The following is a 15702-nucleotide window of genomic DNA, read 5'->3' as shown; positions in this document are numbered from 1 at the left end:
AAAGAGGGAGGGTGGACCTCTTTCCATTGGGCATATGTTAAGTATAACTGTTGAATTGCACACTGAGATGGAGAATGCCTTAGGTATATTGCTGAAAGGGTTTAACATTGGAAATTTCCTTTGAAGCATTCTGAAGCTCTCTGAGCTCTAACAAGTTAACTACTGCTGTTCTCTGCCGACTTACACAAGAGTGTCTAACCTTGGATTACATGATTAAGGTATTCAACTGCAAATCGCCATTTTGAAGGGGAGGTGCCTTTGTCTTTTGTTCCCAGATACAGTTTACTTGGGTCATATAAATGAGCCTCCCCAGGATCTGCATAGCCTTAGGCTAGATGCAGGCTAAAGCAACCTATGGGAGAGGCAGAGCTTTGATTTTTGCTCTGATCATAATTATTTTATATATTGAAGAAAAAGAACCCATGCTTGGATAAGCATAAGCTTTTTGGAATTGCTTGGATGTGTCACAGATTGATTTGTACCTGTTTTGAAGGAGTTCTGGATAGTAAAGCTTTGAAGCACATTTATGGGTCTGGACCATTTTTATTCCAAAAGGAGTCAGCTTTTATGCATCCCATTACTTCAAGCGGTGCAATGTTATTATCTACAATAGTATAAAGATGGAAGAGGGGGCTGGACTAGATGATCTCAGGGTCCCTTCCGACTCTTTGATTGTATGATTCAAAGAGCAAAGGTGATTCTCCAGCCGAGGATGACAAGAGAGAGGTGCGATGAGCACACAGAGCAGCGGCCTCTCACCACTTCCATGAAGAGGACAGAGATGTCAAAGTTGGGGTTCTTCTTCAGGTTCTTGATGACGCACGACTGGACCATCTGTCCTCCACACTCCACCAGGAGACTGGGAGACGTCACGCTGGCCAGCTGGTAGCTTTTCAGGTTCCGGAGGCCCCAGGCCAATATCTGAATTCGGGAAGGACAAAAGGAAAGAAGTATAATCTTCGGCTGAACGGAGGGATGAAAGGAACCTGCCAAGATAAGGTTCATTCCTGAGTTATTTGAAGCTTGACAGATCGCTCTCCCTCCCAGGCTGAGAGAAAAATGGCAAAAACAGAATATTTATTGGGACAGTGCGATTTTTGCAGCTGCTGCTGCTAAAGTTGCAAAACAATGACACACAGGGCGAAGCAATGGAGAACTTCTGAAACCACAATGGGATATCAGCTCCACCCAAGGCATGATGGAGAACAGCAACAACTGGGAAAGACAGACAGAATATTTTACAAGGACAGGAAGAAACATCATGGACAGAATAATTGCCACACACAGGAAGGACAAGGATATAGTTTGAATGCTTCACCTATAGATTTGTAAATCATTTAATATGTCAATACAAATGGAAGTCATTAAAATTGCAGTTGTTGTATAAGGGATTCTTATTTTGACTGGAGTGTAATTGAAATGAGTAAGATTTTGGAATGCAGAAATAAAGTAAATCATCAAACTATCAATTCTAGCACATAGAGGGCCACCTATATTGTATAATTTGGTATCTGAATAATTGGCATTTGTAACTGTATTGTAATTTGGCATTGCCATAATGAGGCTATGATTGGATTATTGTAATTGAAAACTAGTAAAAAATATTCTCAAAAAGGAAATGGCACCCAAAGGTGTGCGGTCTTAGAAGAGAGAGGAAACCGTTGAGAAAAGAAGAAACTCCTTGATGTGGCAACTCAACGTGGCCAAATGAATTTAATGCATTCACGTCCCACCATTTTCTGCAAGGATCTCAAGGTGGCGGAATGGTTCTCCCTTCTACTCATTTAATCTACCCACAACCACCCTGCGAGGTAGGCTGAGAAGCAGTGACCGGCCCAAAGCGATGGAGTCAACTTCATGGCCAAGTAGGAATTGGAACCCAGGTCTGACCCTCTCATCACTGCATCCTGCTGGCTTGTGACACAATCCCTTTGGTGTAGGTTGTAAGGGAAGGGCCATAACTCAGCAGGAGAGCACCTGCTTTTCACGCAGAAGGTCCCAGGTTCAAATTCCCAACAGCACCTCCAGGGCAGGCCAGGTACGTGCCCCAGAGAGCTGCTGTTGGTCAGTGAGGACCAAGCTAAGCTGGGCAGACGAATGGTCTGGCTTGGGATAAAGCAGAACGCCATATTGTGGGGGCAGGAAACCCATCAAAGCAAAGAGGGGAAAGGGGTTAAACTTCTCAGTAAGGGGAACATGGCTGTTAGTAATAATAATAATAATAATTTATTATTTATACCCCGCCCATCTGGCTGGGCTTCCCCAGCCACTCTGGGCGCTTCCAACCAAATATTAAAATACAGTAATGCATCAAACATTAAAAGCTTCCCTAAACAGGGCTGCCTTCAGATGTCTTCTAAAAGTCTGGTAGTTGTTGTTCTCTTTGACATCTGGTGGGAGGGCGTTCCACAGGGCGGGTGCCACTATCGAGAAGGCCCTCTGCCTGGTTCCCTGTAACTTGGCTTCTCGCAGGGAGGGAACCGCCAGAAGGCCCTTGGAGCTGGACCTCAGTGTCCGGGCAGAACGATGGGGGTGGAGACACTCTTCAGATATACTGGGCGAAGGCCGTTTAGGGCTTTAAAGGTCAGCACGAACACTTTGGATTGTGCTCAGAAACATACTGGAAGCCAATGCAGATCTCTCAGGACCGGTGTTATGTGGTCTCGGCGGCCACTCCCGGTCACCAGTCTAGCTGCCACATTCTGGATTAGTTTCTGGGTCACCTTCAAAGGTAGCCCCATGGAGAGCACTTTGCAGTAGTCCAAGCAGGAGATAACTAGAGCATGCACCACTCTGGTGAGACAGTCTGTGGGCAGGTAGGATCTCATCCTGCGTACCAGATGGAGCTGGTAAACAGCTGCCCTGGACACAAAATTAACCTGCACCTCCATGGACAGCTGTGAGTCCAGAATGACTCCCAGGCTGCACACCTGGTCCTTCCGGGGCACAGTTACCCCATTCAGGACCAGGGAGTCATCGACCCCTCAAAAATCAGCATCGTATTGTCAGAACCGATGCATTGCGCCTGATCATATCAAATGAAAGTTTCTCTCTCACAGAGGATTGTTCATGGCCCCCCAGGCATGGCTCATGTGGCCTCCGGCACCCACCTCAATGGCTGTACGCTGAAGGACGGGCTTGATCCCCTGAGGTACCATAAAGATGTTGGGCTCCCTCTGGGGCGGAGGGTAAGGCAGGTCCGAATCTTCAGACTGGAACAGAAAGGGAAAGAAGTCAGGTAAAATCAGCAATGATACACTGGGAGAGGGATTTGGGGCACAATATTCAACTTTCAGATTGGGAAAGGTTATGGAACACCAATCTGAAATTCACAGCATGTTGTACGCTGAAAGAAAACTAAACGAAAATGATGTACAGGTGGTATCTGACTCCTAGTAAGTTAGCAAAAATGTGTAAGACAAGTACAAATACCTGCTGGAAATGTAAAGGAAAAGAAGGTACCTTTTATCGTATGTGGTGGTCGTGTAAAGTAATAAAATTCTGGGAAATGATATAGAATGAAATGAAAAAAATGTTTACAATATCTTTTATTTAAAAACCAGAAGCGTTTTTATTAGGAATTGTAGGTGCCGATATTCCAAAGGATCAGAAAAGGCTTTTTATGTATGCAACAACAGCCGCACGGATGTTACTAGCCCAGAGATGGAAAGAAGATAAAGTTCTGTCCAGAGAGGAATAGCAAACCAAGCTAGGAGACCACTGTAAGCAGATGAAAACATTAGCAGGGTTTTAATAACACTTGTAATGTAACAAGTACTATGGGCAATATGGACAGATTTAAAATATGGATTATGAAATAATATGCTGTTGACAACGTTGACAATAAGACCTAAGGAGGGGATGGAAGGAAGTCTAGAGAGTCAGAGAAATCTCTGTACGTTGATATTTATTTGGTATTGTTATAACTCTACACTTGTAAAATCAAATAACAATTATTTTCAAAAATAAGAGAAAGTAAGAAGAAGAAGAAGAGGAAGAAGAAATAGAAAGAAGTCAGAAGCGCCATGCGGCTTCCTTTACACAGCAAGGCAAACACAACTGGTACGCAATGATTTCAATTGGGAGCTGGGTCCCGCATTACAGAGGGTTGTGTTGGGATATTCCGTTCCACCTTAAGAACAGACATGTGGAATTGTTGTATGTCACATGTCTGTTCACACTCCAGCACAGCTTGCTGGGAACTTCCGTTTGTGTATGTTTGTCCTGATGTATGCTGAATAAACTGCTTGTAAATATGCTCAGAGCTGGACCATAAAGAAGGCTGATCGCCAAAGAACTGATGCTTTCGAATTCTGGTGCTGGAGGAGACTCTTGAGAGTCCCATGGACTGCAAGAAGATCAAACCTCTCCATTCTGAAGGAAATCAGCCCTGAGTGCTCACTGGAAGGACAGAACCTGAAGCTGAGGCTCCAGTACTTTGGCCACCTCATGAGAAGAGAAGACTCCCTGGAAAAGACCCTGATGTTGGGAAAGATGGAGGGCACAAGGAGAAGGGGAGGACAGAGGACGAGATGGCTGGACAGTGTTCTCAAAGCTACCAGCATGAGTTTGACCAAACTGCAGGAGGCAGTGGAAGACAGGAGAGCCTGGCGTGGTCTGGCCCAGGGGGTCATGAAGAAGCGGACACGACTAAATAATTAAACAACAACAAAATAAGCTCTCACAGCCTCTCCAGCCACTTCTGTTCTGTAGCGTTTACTCTGCAGAGTAGCGTGTCCTAGCTTCTGAAGCTTGGGTCGCAGATGCTGCACCAACGACTGGAGATTGCCTGGCACACCGGCCGCTGGGCTGGAGCCAGTTGGGGGCCTGCCAATTGCCCCCGTTTCCTTGTTTGCATGCCAACAGGTTGGGCTGGATGGCCTTTGGGGACCCCATCCAATGCTATAGTTCTATGATTCTCCGCTGCACGCTCCTCACTTCAGCGCCACCTTTGGGAACCTGGTGCTGGAACGGTCTCCACCGGCAGGTTGCAGGCTCTCCTTCCTTGGAAGTTTTTATGCAAAGCTTGGACGACCATCTGCCAGGGAAGGGGGCTCATGGGAAAGAACCTTATCTGTGGTGGCTCCTAAACTGCGCACCTGGCACCTTCATTGAACAGGATGCTGAAGATGCAGATCTTTGACCTGGCCAGAGACCCTTGAGATGTCTGTTTTTATGCCTCATTTCTATTTTTATGTTTACAAGGTTGAAGGGTATGAGAATAATAATAATAATAATAATAATAATAATAATAATAATAATATTTGAACTCATCACAGTGAAGCTGCTTCCAGAGTCTTCCTTCCTGCTCTGCCTTTGCCCTAGTTTTCCCAGCAAGAAAAGTTCCCAAGGTTCATCCTAACCGTGATCTTTTCTAGTCACCGGAGCAAAAGGAAAACCCTCGGGGTCTGGGGGTGGGGGCCAGGCGCCCCCGAACCAAAGGCAGCAGTTGGAAGCAATTTAGGAGCCAGTCACTCTTTCCAGGCTAAAGCATTATTGCATTAAATGAAGGAGGCAGATACATTTCAAACATCGGATCAGGCCATATTTATTTATAGATCCCTATATGTGCGCATTAATAAGGCTACGGAGAGGGATGCCGGGCGGTGGCCTGCCAGAGGCACTCCGACGTCGGCTCGCAATTTTCCTCGGCGGTTGCCAGGAACCGCCAAATCAAAACAGCTTGTCGGGAGCAGTGGCTCTGCCAGGTCCACTGGGGGGAAATTGGAGCCACGGATGTCTCTCCCGATGGAGCAAACCAGGAGGATTTAGGGGGTGGGGTGGGTGGAGGGGGCCCTGTCTTTTCCAAGCCAGGCTACTGTTCTGCCAATGGCTGCAAGGTTGGCAGTGCCACCGTTCAAAGGAAAAAAGAGCACACCCAGAACTCTGGCCAGTATAAGTTTCAAAAGTGGGAGTGGTCCCTACTCGCAAATCAATAGTCAATTGTAACAAAAACTAATCCATTCAAAATAGAGATTACAAACTCAAACTCATAAGGATATGTATATCCAATTATGAATCAGAAACCAGTAAGTTCATGTTAGTCCATAGTCAGGTTCGACATGAAGGTCTTAGTTTCATTCACTGAACAGAAGTCAGAAGTCAATTACGGATCAGAAACGCACAGAAAAGCTCAAGATACACGTTGATCTACCGACACGTAGTTGTTATCTCTGAGAAGCGTAGAAAATAACAGGATATATTTATATGAATTCTTCAAACTTACACGACCCTTTAAAAATTAGCTGATGAAGGTGAATACATTGAAACAGGGCCGTTTCCTGAGCTTCTGACTTCTCTTCAATGAATGAAACTAAGATCTTCACTTTGAACCTGACTATGGACTAACATGAAGTTACTGGTTTCTGATCCATAATTGGGTATAGATATCCTTATGAGTTTGAGTTTGTAATCTCTATTTGAGTTTGTAATTCTTGTCAGAATACACACTTTTGAACGGATTAGTTTTTGTTACAATTGACTATTGATTTGCGAGTAGGGACCACTCCCACTACTGAAACTTATATTGGCCAGAGTTCTTGGTGTGCTCTTTTCTCTTGGTATATTTAATAAGAAGAACTCCAAGTTACTTAACCGTTCAAAGGAGGGCATGAGCTATTGCCATCAGCTGGACGACTGTGATGCGCTCTGGGTGGGGCTGCCCTTGGCCCTGGTGCAGAAGCGGATGGGAGCAGCCGGCCAAGAACCTGTGGCGCCATTCTTAGCTGCCACTGGCTGCCCGCTTACTCCCAAGTCAGGCTCAGGGTCCTTGCATAAATTTACAAATTCCTTAAATACTTCGCCTGAGCCCTAATATCCCAGCTCGATCCCCGATATCTTCTCCAGGCATGCCATTGGCCGTTCCTCGAGTTGGTGAGGCTCATTTGACCACAATGAGAAGCCGAGCCTTTTGTGTCATGGGCCTGGTCCTATGGAACTCTCTGCCACTGGAGATTCAGCAGGCGCCTTCTCTTTCGACTTTTAACTGCCTGCCTAAAGCCTGCTCCCAGCTAGTATAGACAAGACTGATCTAGACTGGCCAGTGGCCTGACTCTCCTTCGTTCCTGTGACATCATCTGCATCTTTGGTACGCAAGACCCAAGCTAATTGGGTATTGATTAGACATTGGGTATTGATTAACTGTCGGTTAGCCAGGAGACCTTGAGCTAGATGGCAATCACTGGTAATTGTATGCATTGTGATTTGCTGTTCTTTTTTTTATTGATTATAGATTGGTAACTCTTTATTGTGGTTGATAAGTGTAAACTATTATTTGCTGATGTTTAATTTTACTGTTTGCTATCAGATTCTGATGGCTTGTTGAATATTGCTTTGTTTGATAGAAGCTGCTTATTTTAAAGTTATTGTGACTTTTTCTATTGGATCAGATGGTTGCTGTTTGATGTTATATTATGTTTTGATGTGTGTCGGAAGCTGCCCAGAGTGGGTGTGGTATAAATAAAATAAAATAAAATAAAATCATCACCATTATCATCATCATCAGAGTGAACTTTGTTTGGGAGGTTGAGTCCCACACCAATGCTTAGATTTGCTTTAGAAGTAGAAAGCGAAGCATGAGAAATGCCAGGGCTGCTGGTCAGGCCAGCATGCAAGAAAGACAGTCCAGGAATTAGTTGAGCCAGGCTGGACAAGCCAGGACAGAATCTGCCCTTCTATAGGAAAACGGAGTCACCTGATCCCTGATGAGTCAGTAGCTGAATTACCACATTTTGGCCACACACAGAGGGGGCGCTGCAACACAGAGCAAGCCGGCAAGTCCAGCAGTAGGAAGCTGCCGTGGTGGCTCAGAGATCAAGGGCTCTGGCAGGATTTACCCCCCAGCAAAGGGGTCTCTGGCAGGCCCCATCCTGTCTCTGCCGCTACCTACCGGCAGCGGTAAGCAGAACCCTAATGGCTGCCATACAGCTGGCTCCGGGAGCCACTGCTTATAAGTCCCCGTTGTGGGAAGTCCAAATGGAGGCTCCCAGACTCAGCACCGATGGGAGAATTGGGGAAGAAATATAATTTGAAGAAGGGCCCGGGGAAGCATCAGCAATTTTCCGAGAATGCCAGGCGCTGGCGCCAGGCTTAGCTGGGCTGCCAGACTCTCTTGTTTGGCAACTTATGAGAAGCAAAAGCAGTGGGGGGTCCCAAATTCAGCAGTGAGCTTCAAGATTTGGGCTCCAAAATTTCAGGAATGGAAAGGGCCTGCATTTTTAAACATTCTTTTTTTAAAAAACCCGTTCATCCAGGCATTTGCAACTGGGCACCATTAAAACTCTCTGAACCACCACCCCGCCAAATAATATACCAACTTCCCATATCCTCTGGCTCTGAGAAAAACAGGGGGCATTGGCAAACACACACACACCCCGCCGCAGGGGTGCTGTAAAGATTAAGTCTGCAAAAATCTCGCTTGCCCAATGGACTCCGTGACCCATGATGCTGAGCAGGAAATTAGAATGGCTGGGTAGCAAAGGGTTAAGGCAGTCGTCTATGAAGTGTGAGCAACGGGCAAAAAGAGCCTCAGACATTTATTCCGCAGATTTGGGGGGGCGGGGTGAGGTTTCTTCCAACATTTAAGGCAACGAGAAGAGAAACGTGGCCAAATCAAGGAGAAATCCAGGTGAATTTCATAGGAAAGACCTGATAATAATTGCCCTGAAGGGGGCATTTTGGCCCAGCACTCCCATTCCAACCACAGCCTGGCAGAAGCCTCTGGTCTTTGGTCCCTGGCATCCGAGATACAGTGCCTGTGGAAGTTCTGCTTTTAGCCTCCACAGCTATCTGGTAGCCTTCATCCTCCAGGGGGAATGCTCTGAAGCTCTTTGGCCCAGTTGCCCAGTCCCCAAGATGCTTGCCCAGCAAAGAGCGGTGGAAAAGGAGAAGGTGAGCAAAACATGATGATACCCATCGGAGAAGCCCCTCCTGGTAGAAGAGGTGGGTGCACAGCTGTGAAGCGCCCGTCCCAGGCGAGGCAAGACGGAGGGGGAGAGAAAGCAGACAAGGAACATCAGATGAGGAACATCACCAGCGCAAGGACCCTCTTGCACCTGCAGATCTCTGCAGCTGCTGGACCAACAGAGCCCTGGTGCTATGGGGGGGCTACCAGATTTCTCCTTTCTCCGGAGCTTTAAAAAGAGGGGGAAGCCACAGCCTGGATCTGCGGGAGACTCCTGTGTAGGAAATGAGCTTTTCCTTCCAAGCCTGGCCTCAGGAATGGGGCCATTGGGACGCGGGTGGCGCTGTGGGTTAAACCACAGAGCCTCGGACTTGCCGATCAAAAGGTCGGCGGTTCAAATCCCCGCAACGGGGTGAGCTCCCATTGCTCGGTCCCTGCTCCTGCCAACCTAGCAGTTCAAAAGCACATCAAAGTGCAAGTAGATAAATAGGTACCGCTCCGGCAGGAAGGTAAACGGTGTTTCTGTGCGCTGATCTGGTTCACCAGAAGCGGCTTAGTCATGCTGGCCACATGACCCGGATGCTGTACGCCGGCTCCCTCGGCCAGTAAAGTGAGATGAGCGCCGCAACCCCAGAGTCAGTCACGACTGGACCTAATGGTCAGGGGTCCCTTTATCTTTACCTTTATATCTTCCACATTCAACCCAAAGTCCCCCATTATCCTTCCCCATCCCCAGATTTCCCAACCCCAATTTTCTTGGAAAGAAAGCTCCATGGAAGTGGGAGAAGGGTCTCTGTGCAGATCTAAAAAAGCCATGCGCTTTTCTTTCCAAAGCTCTTCCCATGCATGAGCTTGCAGCCATTCTTAAGAGCATCCTGGAAGGCAGATCAACCGTATTATTTCCAAAGTGCAGGTGGGAAGCAGAGGTGGAGATGGGCTGGGCTGTAACTTAGAGCACATGCTTCGCGTGCAAACAGATCTCAGGTCTAATCCCCAATGGTGGCATCTCCAGGTTGGGTTTGAGAAGATCACTTCTTTCTCTCTCACTCTCAAAGCCTGGAGAGCCTGGAAGGGAGGCTGGTCAGCTAGAGGAGCCAATGGGGTTGACCACCACCCAGCCACCAAGAACCTGGAGCCCCCTCTGTGGTCGGACCCCTGCCTCTTAAGGAAGCATGCAGTTCCAAGCACACCAGCCTCACATGCAGAGTCTCATGAGTGAGGGTGCCATGTCTCGCCTTTAAAAGCTGACCGGAGGCATATTCCCATCTGTTGGGACATCTTGGGCGCTTTCATACAGTCTCGGGCTCATCTCAGATTTCCTAGTTGTGCCTTGGGCAATGCCCCTGAATTACTACACACCTCGAATAAAGGACTTGGCCACACTTCTAGAAAGCACATTGAAATATACTCGGAGTCGAGAGTGGATTTCATTCTCTTTAGTCTGCTCATAGTGGTGAGGAGGAATGGAAGTTCGCCCAAAATGTCTGCTTTATATTATTTACACAATGGGCCCCACTTGATTGGCTAATTCCAGGATTCACCTATAGGCCAATCAGGTTGCGGATTCATTTCCACCTGGAGCTGGATTGGGTGGCTCCTGTGGACCAATCAGACTGCTGCATTATTGACCCTATTGTTCTAGGACCAATCAGACTGCTGCATTCTGAATCCTATTGATGTAGGACCAATCAGACTGCTGCATTCTGAATCCTATTGTTCTAGGACCAATCAGACTGCTGCCTTTTGGATCCTATTCAACTCAGTACATAACACACATGTTCAAGCGGTTTCCTTTTCTAGCCACAAGTCCGAGGGGATTTGCCTTTGCCCCACCACAGTCCCTCGGAAAATCACTTGGTCCCTCTAACTCAGAACAACAGCCACTGAATCGGAGCAAACGGCAATTGGGTTTTCCACGGATGGCTGTTGGTCACTTGGTCCCGCTAACTCAGAAAAAGTCTGTTTTCTTACACTGAGGAGCCTCTGTTTCAGGGCTTGGGACAGGAGCCCTGAGACTGAGCTAGATGGGCTGGGGGTCTGAGAGAGACTTGATCTATGGTCCACCTTGTGGAGAAGCCCCCAGCTCACTCCTCCTCCACTGTGGGCTGGCATGATCCTTGGAGACCTAAACATCTCTGGAGGGTCTTCAGGTGAGATGGTCCCATCCTGGCTAGGGGCAGCAGTGCTCTCCAATGAGCCTCAGCTCACCTAAGGCCTTTGTTACAAACAGGTGAGATGGATGGACAGGCTCCTGGGCTGTGGTGGAGCTCCCATTTTGAGGGGGATCACGTGCGACAAGTTCCCTGGATCACACCAAGAGAGACAGAAGGCGAAAGAGAGAAAGTTCTCCAAAGAGCCTCACCTCATCGAAGACGGACGACAGCTCGGTCTGCCGAGTTTTCCCAATTGCACAGGAAGTGGAGCGAAGAGGGCAGGATGGGGACAGAGACAGAAAAAGGTCAGAAATGCCAGTGTTTTGTGCCCACATCCAAAAAGCAATTGTCAGCGTTAGAAACGGTATTTTGCGCCCTATCCATGGCTGGATGTCATTCAGCTCTTGCTTATAGCAAATCGGCAAATTCAAAAAGCGACAGCCAGCTAGCTCTGAAGATTCAAAGCTGAATTGCTAGACGCTGCTCTCAAATCCAAACAAGGGGAATGGCAGTATATAAATGTGTTTTTAATTGGGAAATAAATTAAAGACGCTGTGAGCATCAACGGGCGGAACTTGCTGGGCACAGCTGTGTAGCTAGACATTGGTAAAGGGAGCGTGGCAGCTTCTCCAACCAGGTGCCCTCCAGGGGTTAGGATTACAAATCCCATTAGCTCTGGCCAGCATGCCCACGTAATTCTGGGACTGACCACAGTTGTAGTCCAAAACAGGGTTGTGGACTGGGGAAAGTTCATTTAGAGAAGCCAAGAGGCCACAGTTTGCCCCCAACTCCTGAGCTTCCCCGTCCCTAGGCTAGGGGTCCAGGATGCAGCTTCTAAGGAGAGCTTAAAGGCCTGCTCTGTCTCTCTCAAGGAACAACTCAGCAGCCACAGTTCAAAGAGGGCTGAAGCACACCCTCCTTTCCTTGACCGTGCACACTTCATGCAAACACACCATAGACCACCAGGCACAGAGGCCCAGAGATTCGCTAGAGCCACTTCCGCCCTGGAGAGGAGGTGGAATTGCAGGCATCACGGCCCCACCACACGCACGGAGGCTGGAGCCCAGCCCCCGCGTGATTGGGGAAATCCCTGGCTGCGTCATCCCCTGGCCAGCCAATCGGCTGGCTCAGGGGGTGTGGCCTGCCTGATTTAAACGCAGGCGTGGCCGGGGATCTCCCTCTTTTGCCGCCTCCAGATGCTCCGGTTTCCCACCCTCCTGCCCTTTAAGGTTTTCATTCCTTGACCTTGCTATGGACCTTGGTTGGTCGCCGTTAAAGGGCCTGGTAGGAATTCTTCCACTTGGCAAATTGGCACCCACCACTTGGTTTTTGCCTACCTCTTGGCAAATCGTCACAACTTTCTTGGTATTGGCAGTTACGCATTGGTATTGCTCTGTAGATGGAAGAGGGGAGGTAATGCCATCACCTGCCCCGCAAATTGAAGGGTAGTCCAGTAAGGGATTCCAGGGGGTGTGGCCCTGTCTGAAGCCTATGGGGGTGAGGGCCTAAGGCACGCCCCCCCATCGGTGATCCCCGGGGAGTTCCTAGTTGATGTGCATCAGCAGGTTTCCCCCTACTGGTGGTTAACCCTTCCCGGACTTCAAGCGGATGGGCTGGAGTCGGATATAGTCGGTTAGGACCAGTGCCTAAGCCAATACCACTCATCACCTATAACCAATAAAGTTGTGGCCTTTTTTAGCCCATTAACCTTAGTAATTGTGTCACGTGTCTTTACTTTCACGGGGGGGGGGCCGCGGGAACTCGCCACGCAAGCAGGCCCTTCGCCATCAGCATCACTCAGTCATGAGAAGAGGTGGCAAAGGCAGCCAGTCACACAGTAGTTCCTGAAAATCACAGCCAAGAAAGGGGTTCTTACCTCAAAGCCAGGGATGTGGTGGATGGCCGGCTGTGGGAAGGAAGCAAAAAGCAGAGACCTGTATCAGTGCCTCCATCTGGAATGTGGGAACAAATGAGACCCCATTCTCATGTGCCAAGAACAGTGCAATGGTCCCATGAAATGCAGCCATCATAGGCATCTCACGCAGGGCCACTGGAGTGAACCAGCTCCCCAAATGGCCCCAGTCAGTCATTCTCCCCAGGACCACGTCTGGCCGTGGGCAGAAGCCACCAGACCCATTTTGAAAGCCATTGCATTCAGAGTCTCCTAATCATCTTGTTCTGGAAACCAAGCCTGATGAGGAACAGTTGAGGGAGTTGGGTGTGTTAGGCTGGAAAAGAGGAGACTGGCAGCTGACAGGATAGCCATCTTCAGATATCTGAAGGGCTGTTCCGTGGGAGATGGAGCCAGCTTGCTTCCTGTTGCACCAGGGCAGCAGCAGGCTTTGGGCTCTCAAAGTTTGTGTGACGCTAAAATTCGGTGCTGCCCTCCCGCCTCTTGTGCTCTGTTCTGCATCATTCAATAAACACACAAGACGTAACCGGCTGTACGTTTGAAAAAATAATATATACTATTCATTGTATTGAATTGTAGATTTCAACAGAAGTAGTTCATAAAGTTCAACGGAAAAAGTAGAAGACCCAGTGGATCAGTTCATTCTCTAATCAGTTTATGCATAAGGTCCATATATGTGAAAGTGTCTATTCCACCTGTCTGTTCATAGAGTCCAACAATCAGGGATGATGGGAGTTGTAGTCCCAAAACAGCTGGAGGGCTGAGTTTGCCTATGGCTGCTTTATAGGAAGGATAGGTCTCAGAGCAACTTAGCATGATAAAATACGGAGAAGAACAAACACAAACCAGGAAGATTTGAGAGAACGTACCCTTCAAAATAGCCCCAAAGCTCTGACAATGGCACCATGAGAAGGATTAGGGAAGTTAACAGAAACTACATAAGAAATATGTAACTGTCTGGTATAAGATAATCAACAGATAAAGTACAGCAAGAATAATTGGAAGTCATTTTTAAGTTTTACAATCGTTCACATCATTGGGAGTACAAATGATGTTAGTTATAAGAACTGTGTTTTTTCATATATTGCTATTGTCTGTTTGTCAATTTATAGTTTGTTTATTTGATTGTATGTTGGTTGGTTGGTTGGTTGGTTGGTTTGCTTTCCTGGCATAAATGTATCTATTTTAAAACAATAAAGATATATCACACAGACAGAAAAAGAGAGAGAGAAGGATTAGACCAGGGTTCAGCAACCTAATACCCACAGAGGTCGTTTGACCGGCCCACAAGCCGCCCCCAAATTGAGTCCCCTGCTCGTGTGCTATGCTAAACTGGTGCAGCACGGTGCGGGGACTCGCTTCCGCGACACCATAAATCGCATCTGCGCACGCACAGACGCTGAAAATCACGGGCGGGCGGGCGTGCATGATCCAGCCCACGGAGGGATCTCCACGGGACCGATCCAGTCCAGGCAAGATAAACCTTGCTGACCCCTGGATTAGACCTTCCCTCCCACCCAAAACTCCTCCCTGGCCCAGCCAGCCATCCCCTCCCCTACACCCTTAACCAGCCCCGGGGGTTAAGTGCCCAAATCGCACAGAGCCGCCCACCCTGATCCCAGGGCCTTGCCCGTGTCCTCAAGGCCCCTCGGGGCTAGCAGAAGGCCCATAGGGGGCAGAACGCTCCGTTTAGATCTCTCTCCTGCAGGGAAACTTTTCCGGTGGCAACTCCATAACCTCTCCATTCCCTGGCTGTAAATGGGAACACGGCTACCGTGCCACCGTAGAGAGTTCTTGTAAAAGAAAGATTTAAAGATTGTAAAACGCTTGGTTTCCTTCCAAGGGCTCCTGCCTCGCTCAGCCTCCTCTTCTTACTAGTCCTGACAATGCAAACCCCCCAGGAGCTATAAAGCTGCCAGAAGGAACTTCACTCAAATATCAGGGAGGACTAATCGGAACACACACACACATACACACACACACACGTGCAAATAAATAGGGTGGAATTCTGAAATTTGACTCAACGAGGCACGTTAAATGAAAACCCAGTTTTGGCTTAGTTGATCCAATGCGGGTTGGGATAGCTCAGTTTTTGCTAATGCACGGCCATTTAAAATCTGCAAACTGCTTTCCCTTCCTTTTCCTCCAGCTCAATCCCATATAAACCCATCATGGTGGTAGGACTTGAATCCAACTCCGTACTTGCTTTCACTAGTTTTGTTTTTTAAGATTCCATTAGGACTACAAACATGTCATAATATCCTCCGAGCTGGGATTCTCACAGTGCTGAACCCTGCAACTGATGTCGAATTTTGCAAATGCCCTGAATCTCTGGAGGTGCATTAAGCACTCAATGCCCAGGTTGAATCATAGGACTGTAGAGATGGAAGGGACCTTGAGGGTCATCTAGCTCAACCCCCTGCAAGGCAGGAATCTCAACTACAGCATCCCTGACAGGTGGCCATCCAACCTCTACTTAAAAACCAATGCCGTCAGCAGTGCCGGATTTACATATAAGCTAAACAAGCTCTAGCTTAGGGCCCCACTCTCTTGGGGGCCCCAAAAAAATTAAAGGAAAAAAAGAGATGTACATTTCCAAAATGTAATATAAAAAACAAATAAAATAAAACCTACCTAAAGCAACAGTGTTTTGTGTTGTGTAGGCTCCTGTGATGTAAGTCATGGGCCCCGCCTGCTAGCCTGCTCCCTAAAATATCCCTGGTTTGCTATATATT

At 47.9% G+C, this 15702-nt stretch overlaps 1 protein-coding gene across 8 annotated transcripts in view; it reads right to left on the bottom strand.

The window, feature by feature from the left end:
- Window positions 1–15702, bottom strand: part of DYSF (dysferlin) — a 191700-nt gene that overhangs the window by 66846 nt on the left and 109152 nt on the right. For 7 of the 8 annotated variants that reach the window (XM_081020617.1, XM_081020619.1, XM_081020622.1 and 4 more), the window contains 4 exons: window positions 12932–12961; window positions 11265–11291; window positions 3111–3212; window positions 760–921 (listed from right to left, as the gene is read on the bottom strand). In XM_081020617.1, coding sequence (XP_080876743.1) covers window positions 760–921; window positions 3111–3212; window positions 11265–11291; window positions 12932–12961 — 321 coding nt within the window. Of the gene's footprint in view, window positions 1–759; window positions 922–3110; window positions 3213–8910; window positions 8953–11264; window positions 11292–12931; window positions 12962–15702 lie in introns of all 8 variants that reach the window. The other variant, XM_081020621.1, reaches the window with a different exon arrangement.

Source organism: Podarcis pityusensis (genome assembly GCF_964106645.2).
Source record: "Podarcis pityusensis genome assembly, chromosome: 9".
Lineage (NCBI taxonomy): Eukaryota > Metazoa > Chordata > Lepidosauria > Squamata > Lacertidae > Podarcis > Podarcis pityusensis.
This window is presented reverse-complemented; position numbering and strand designations above follow the sequence as displayed.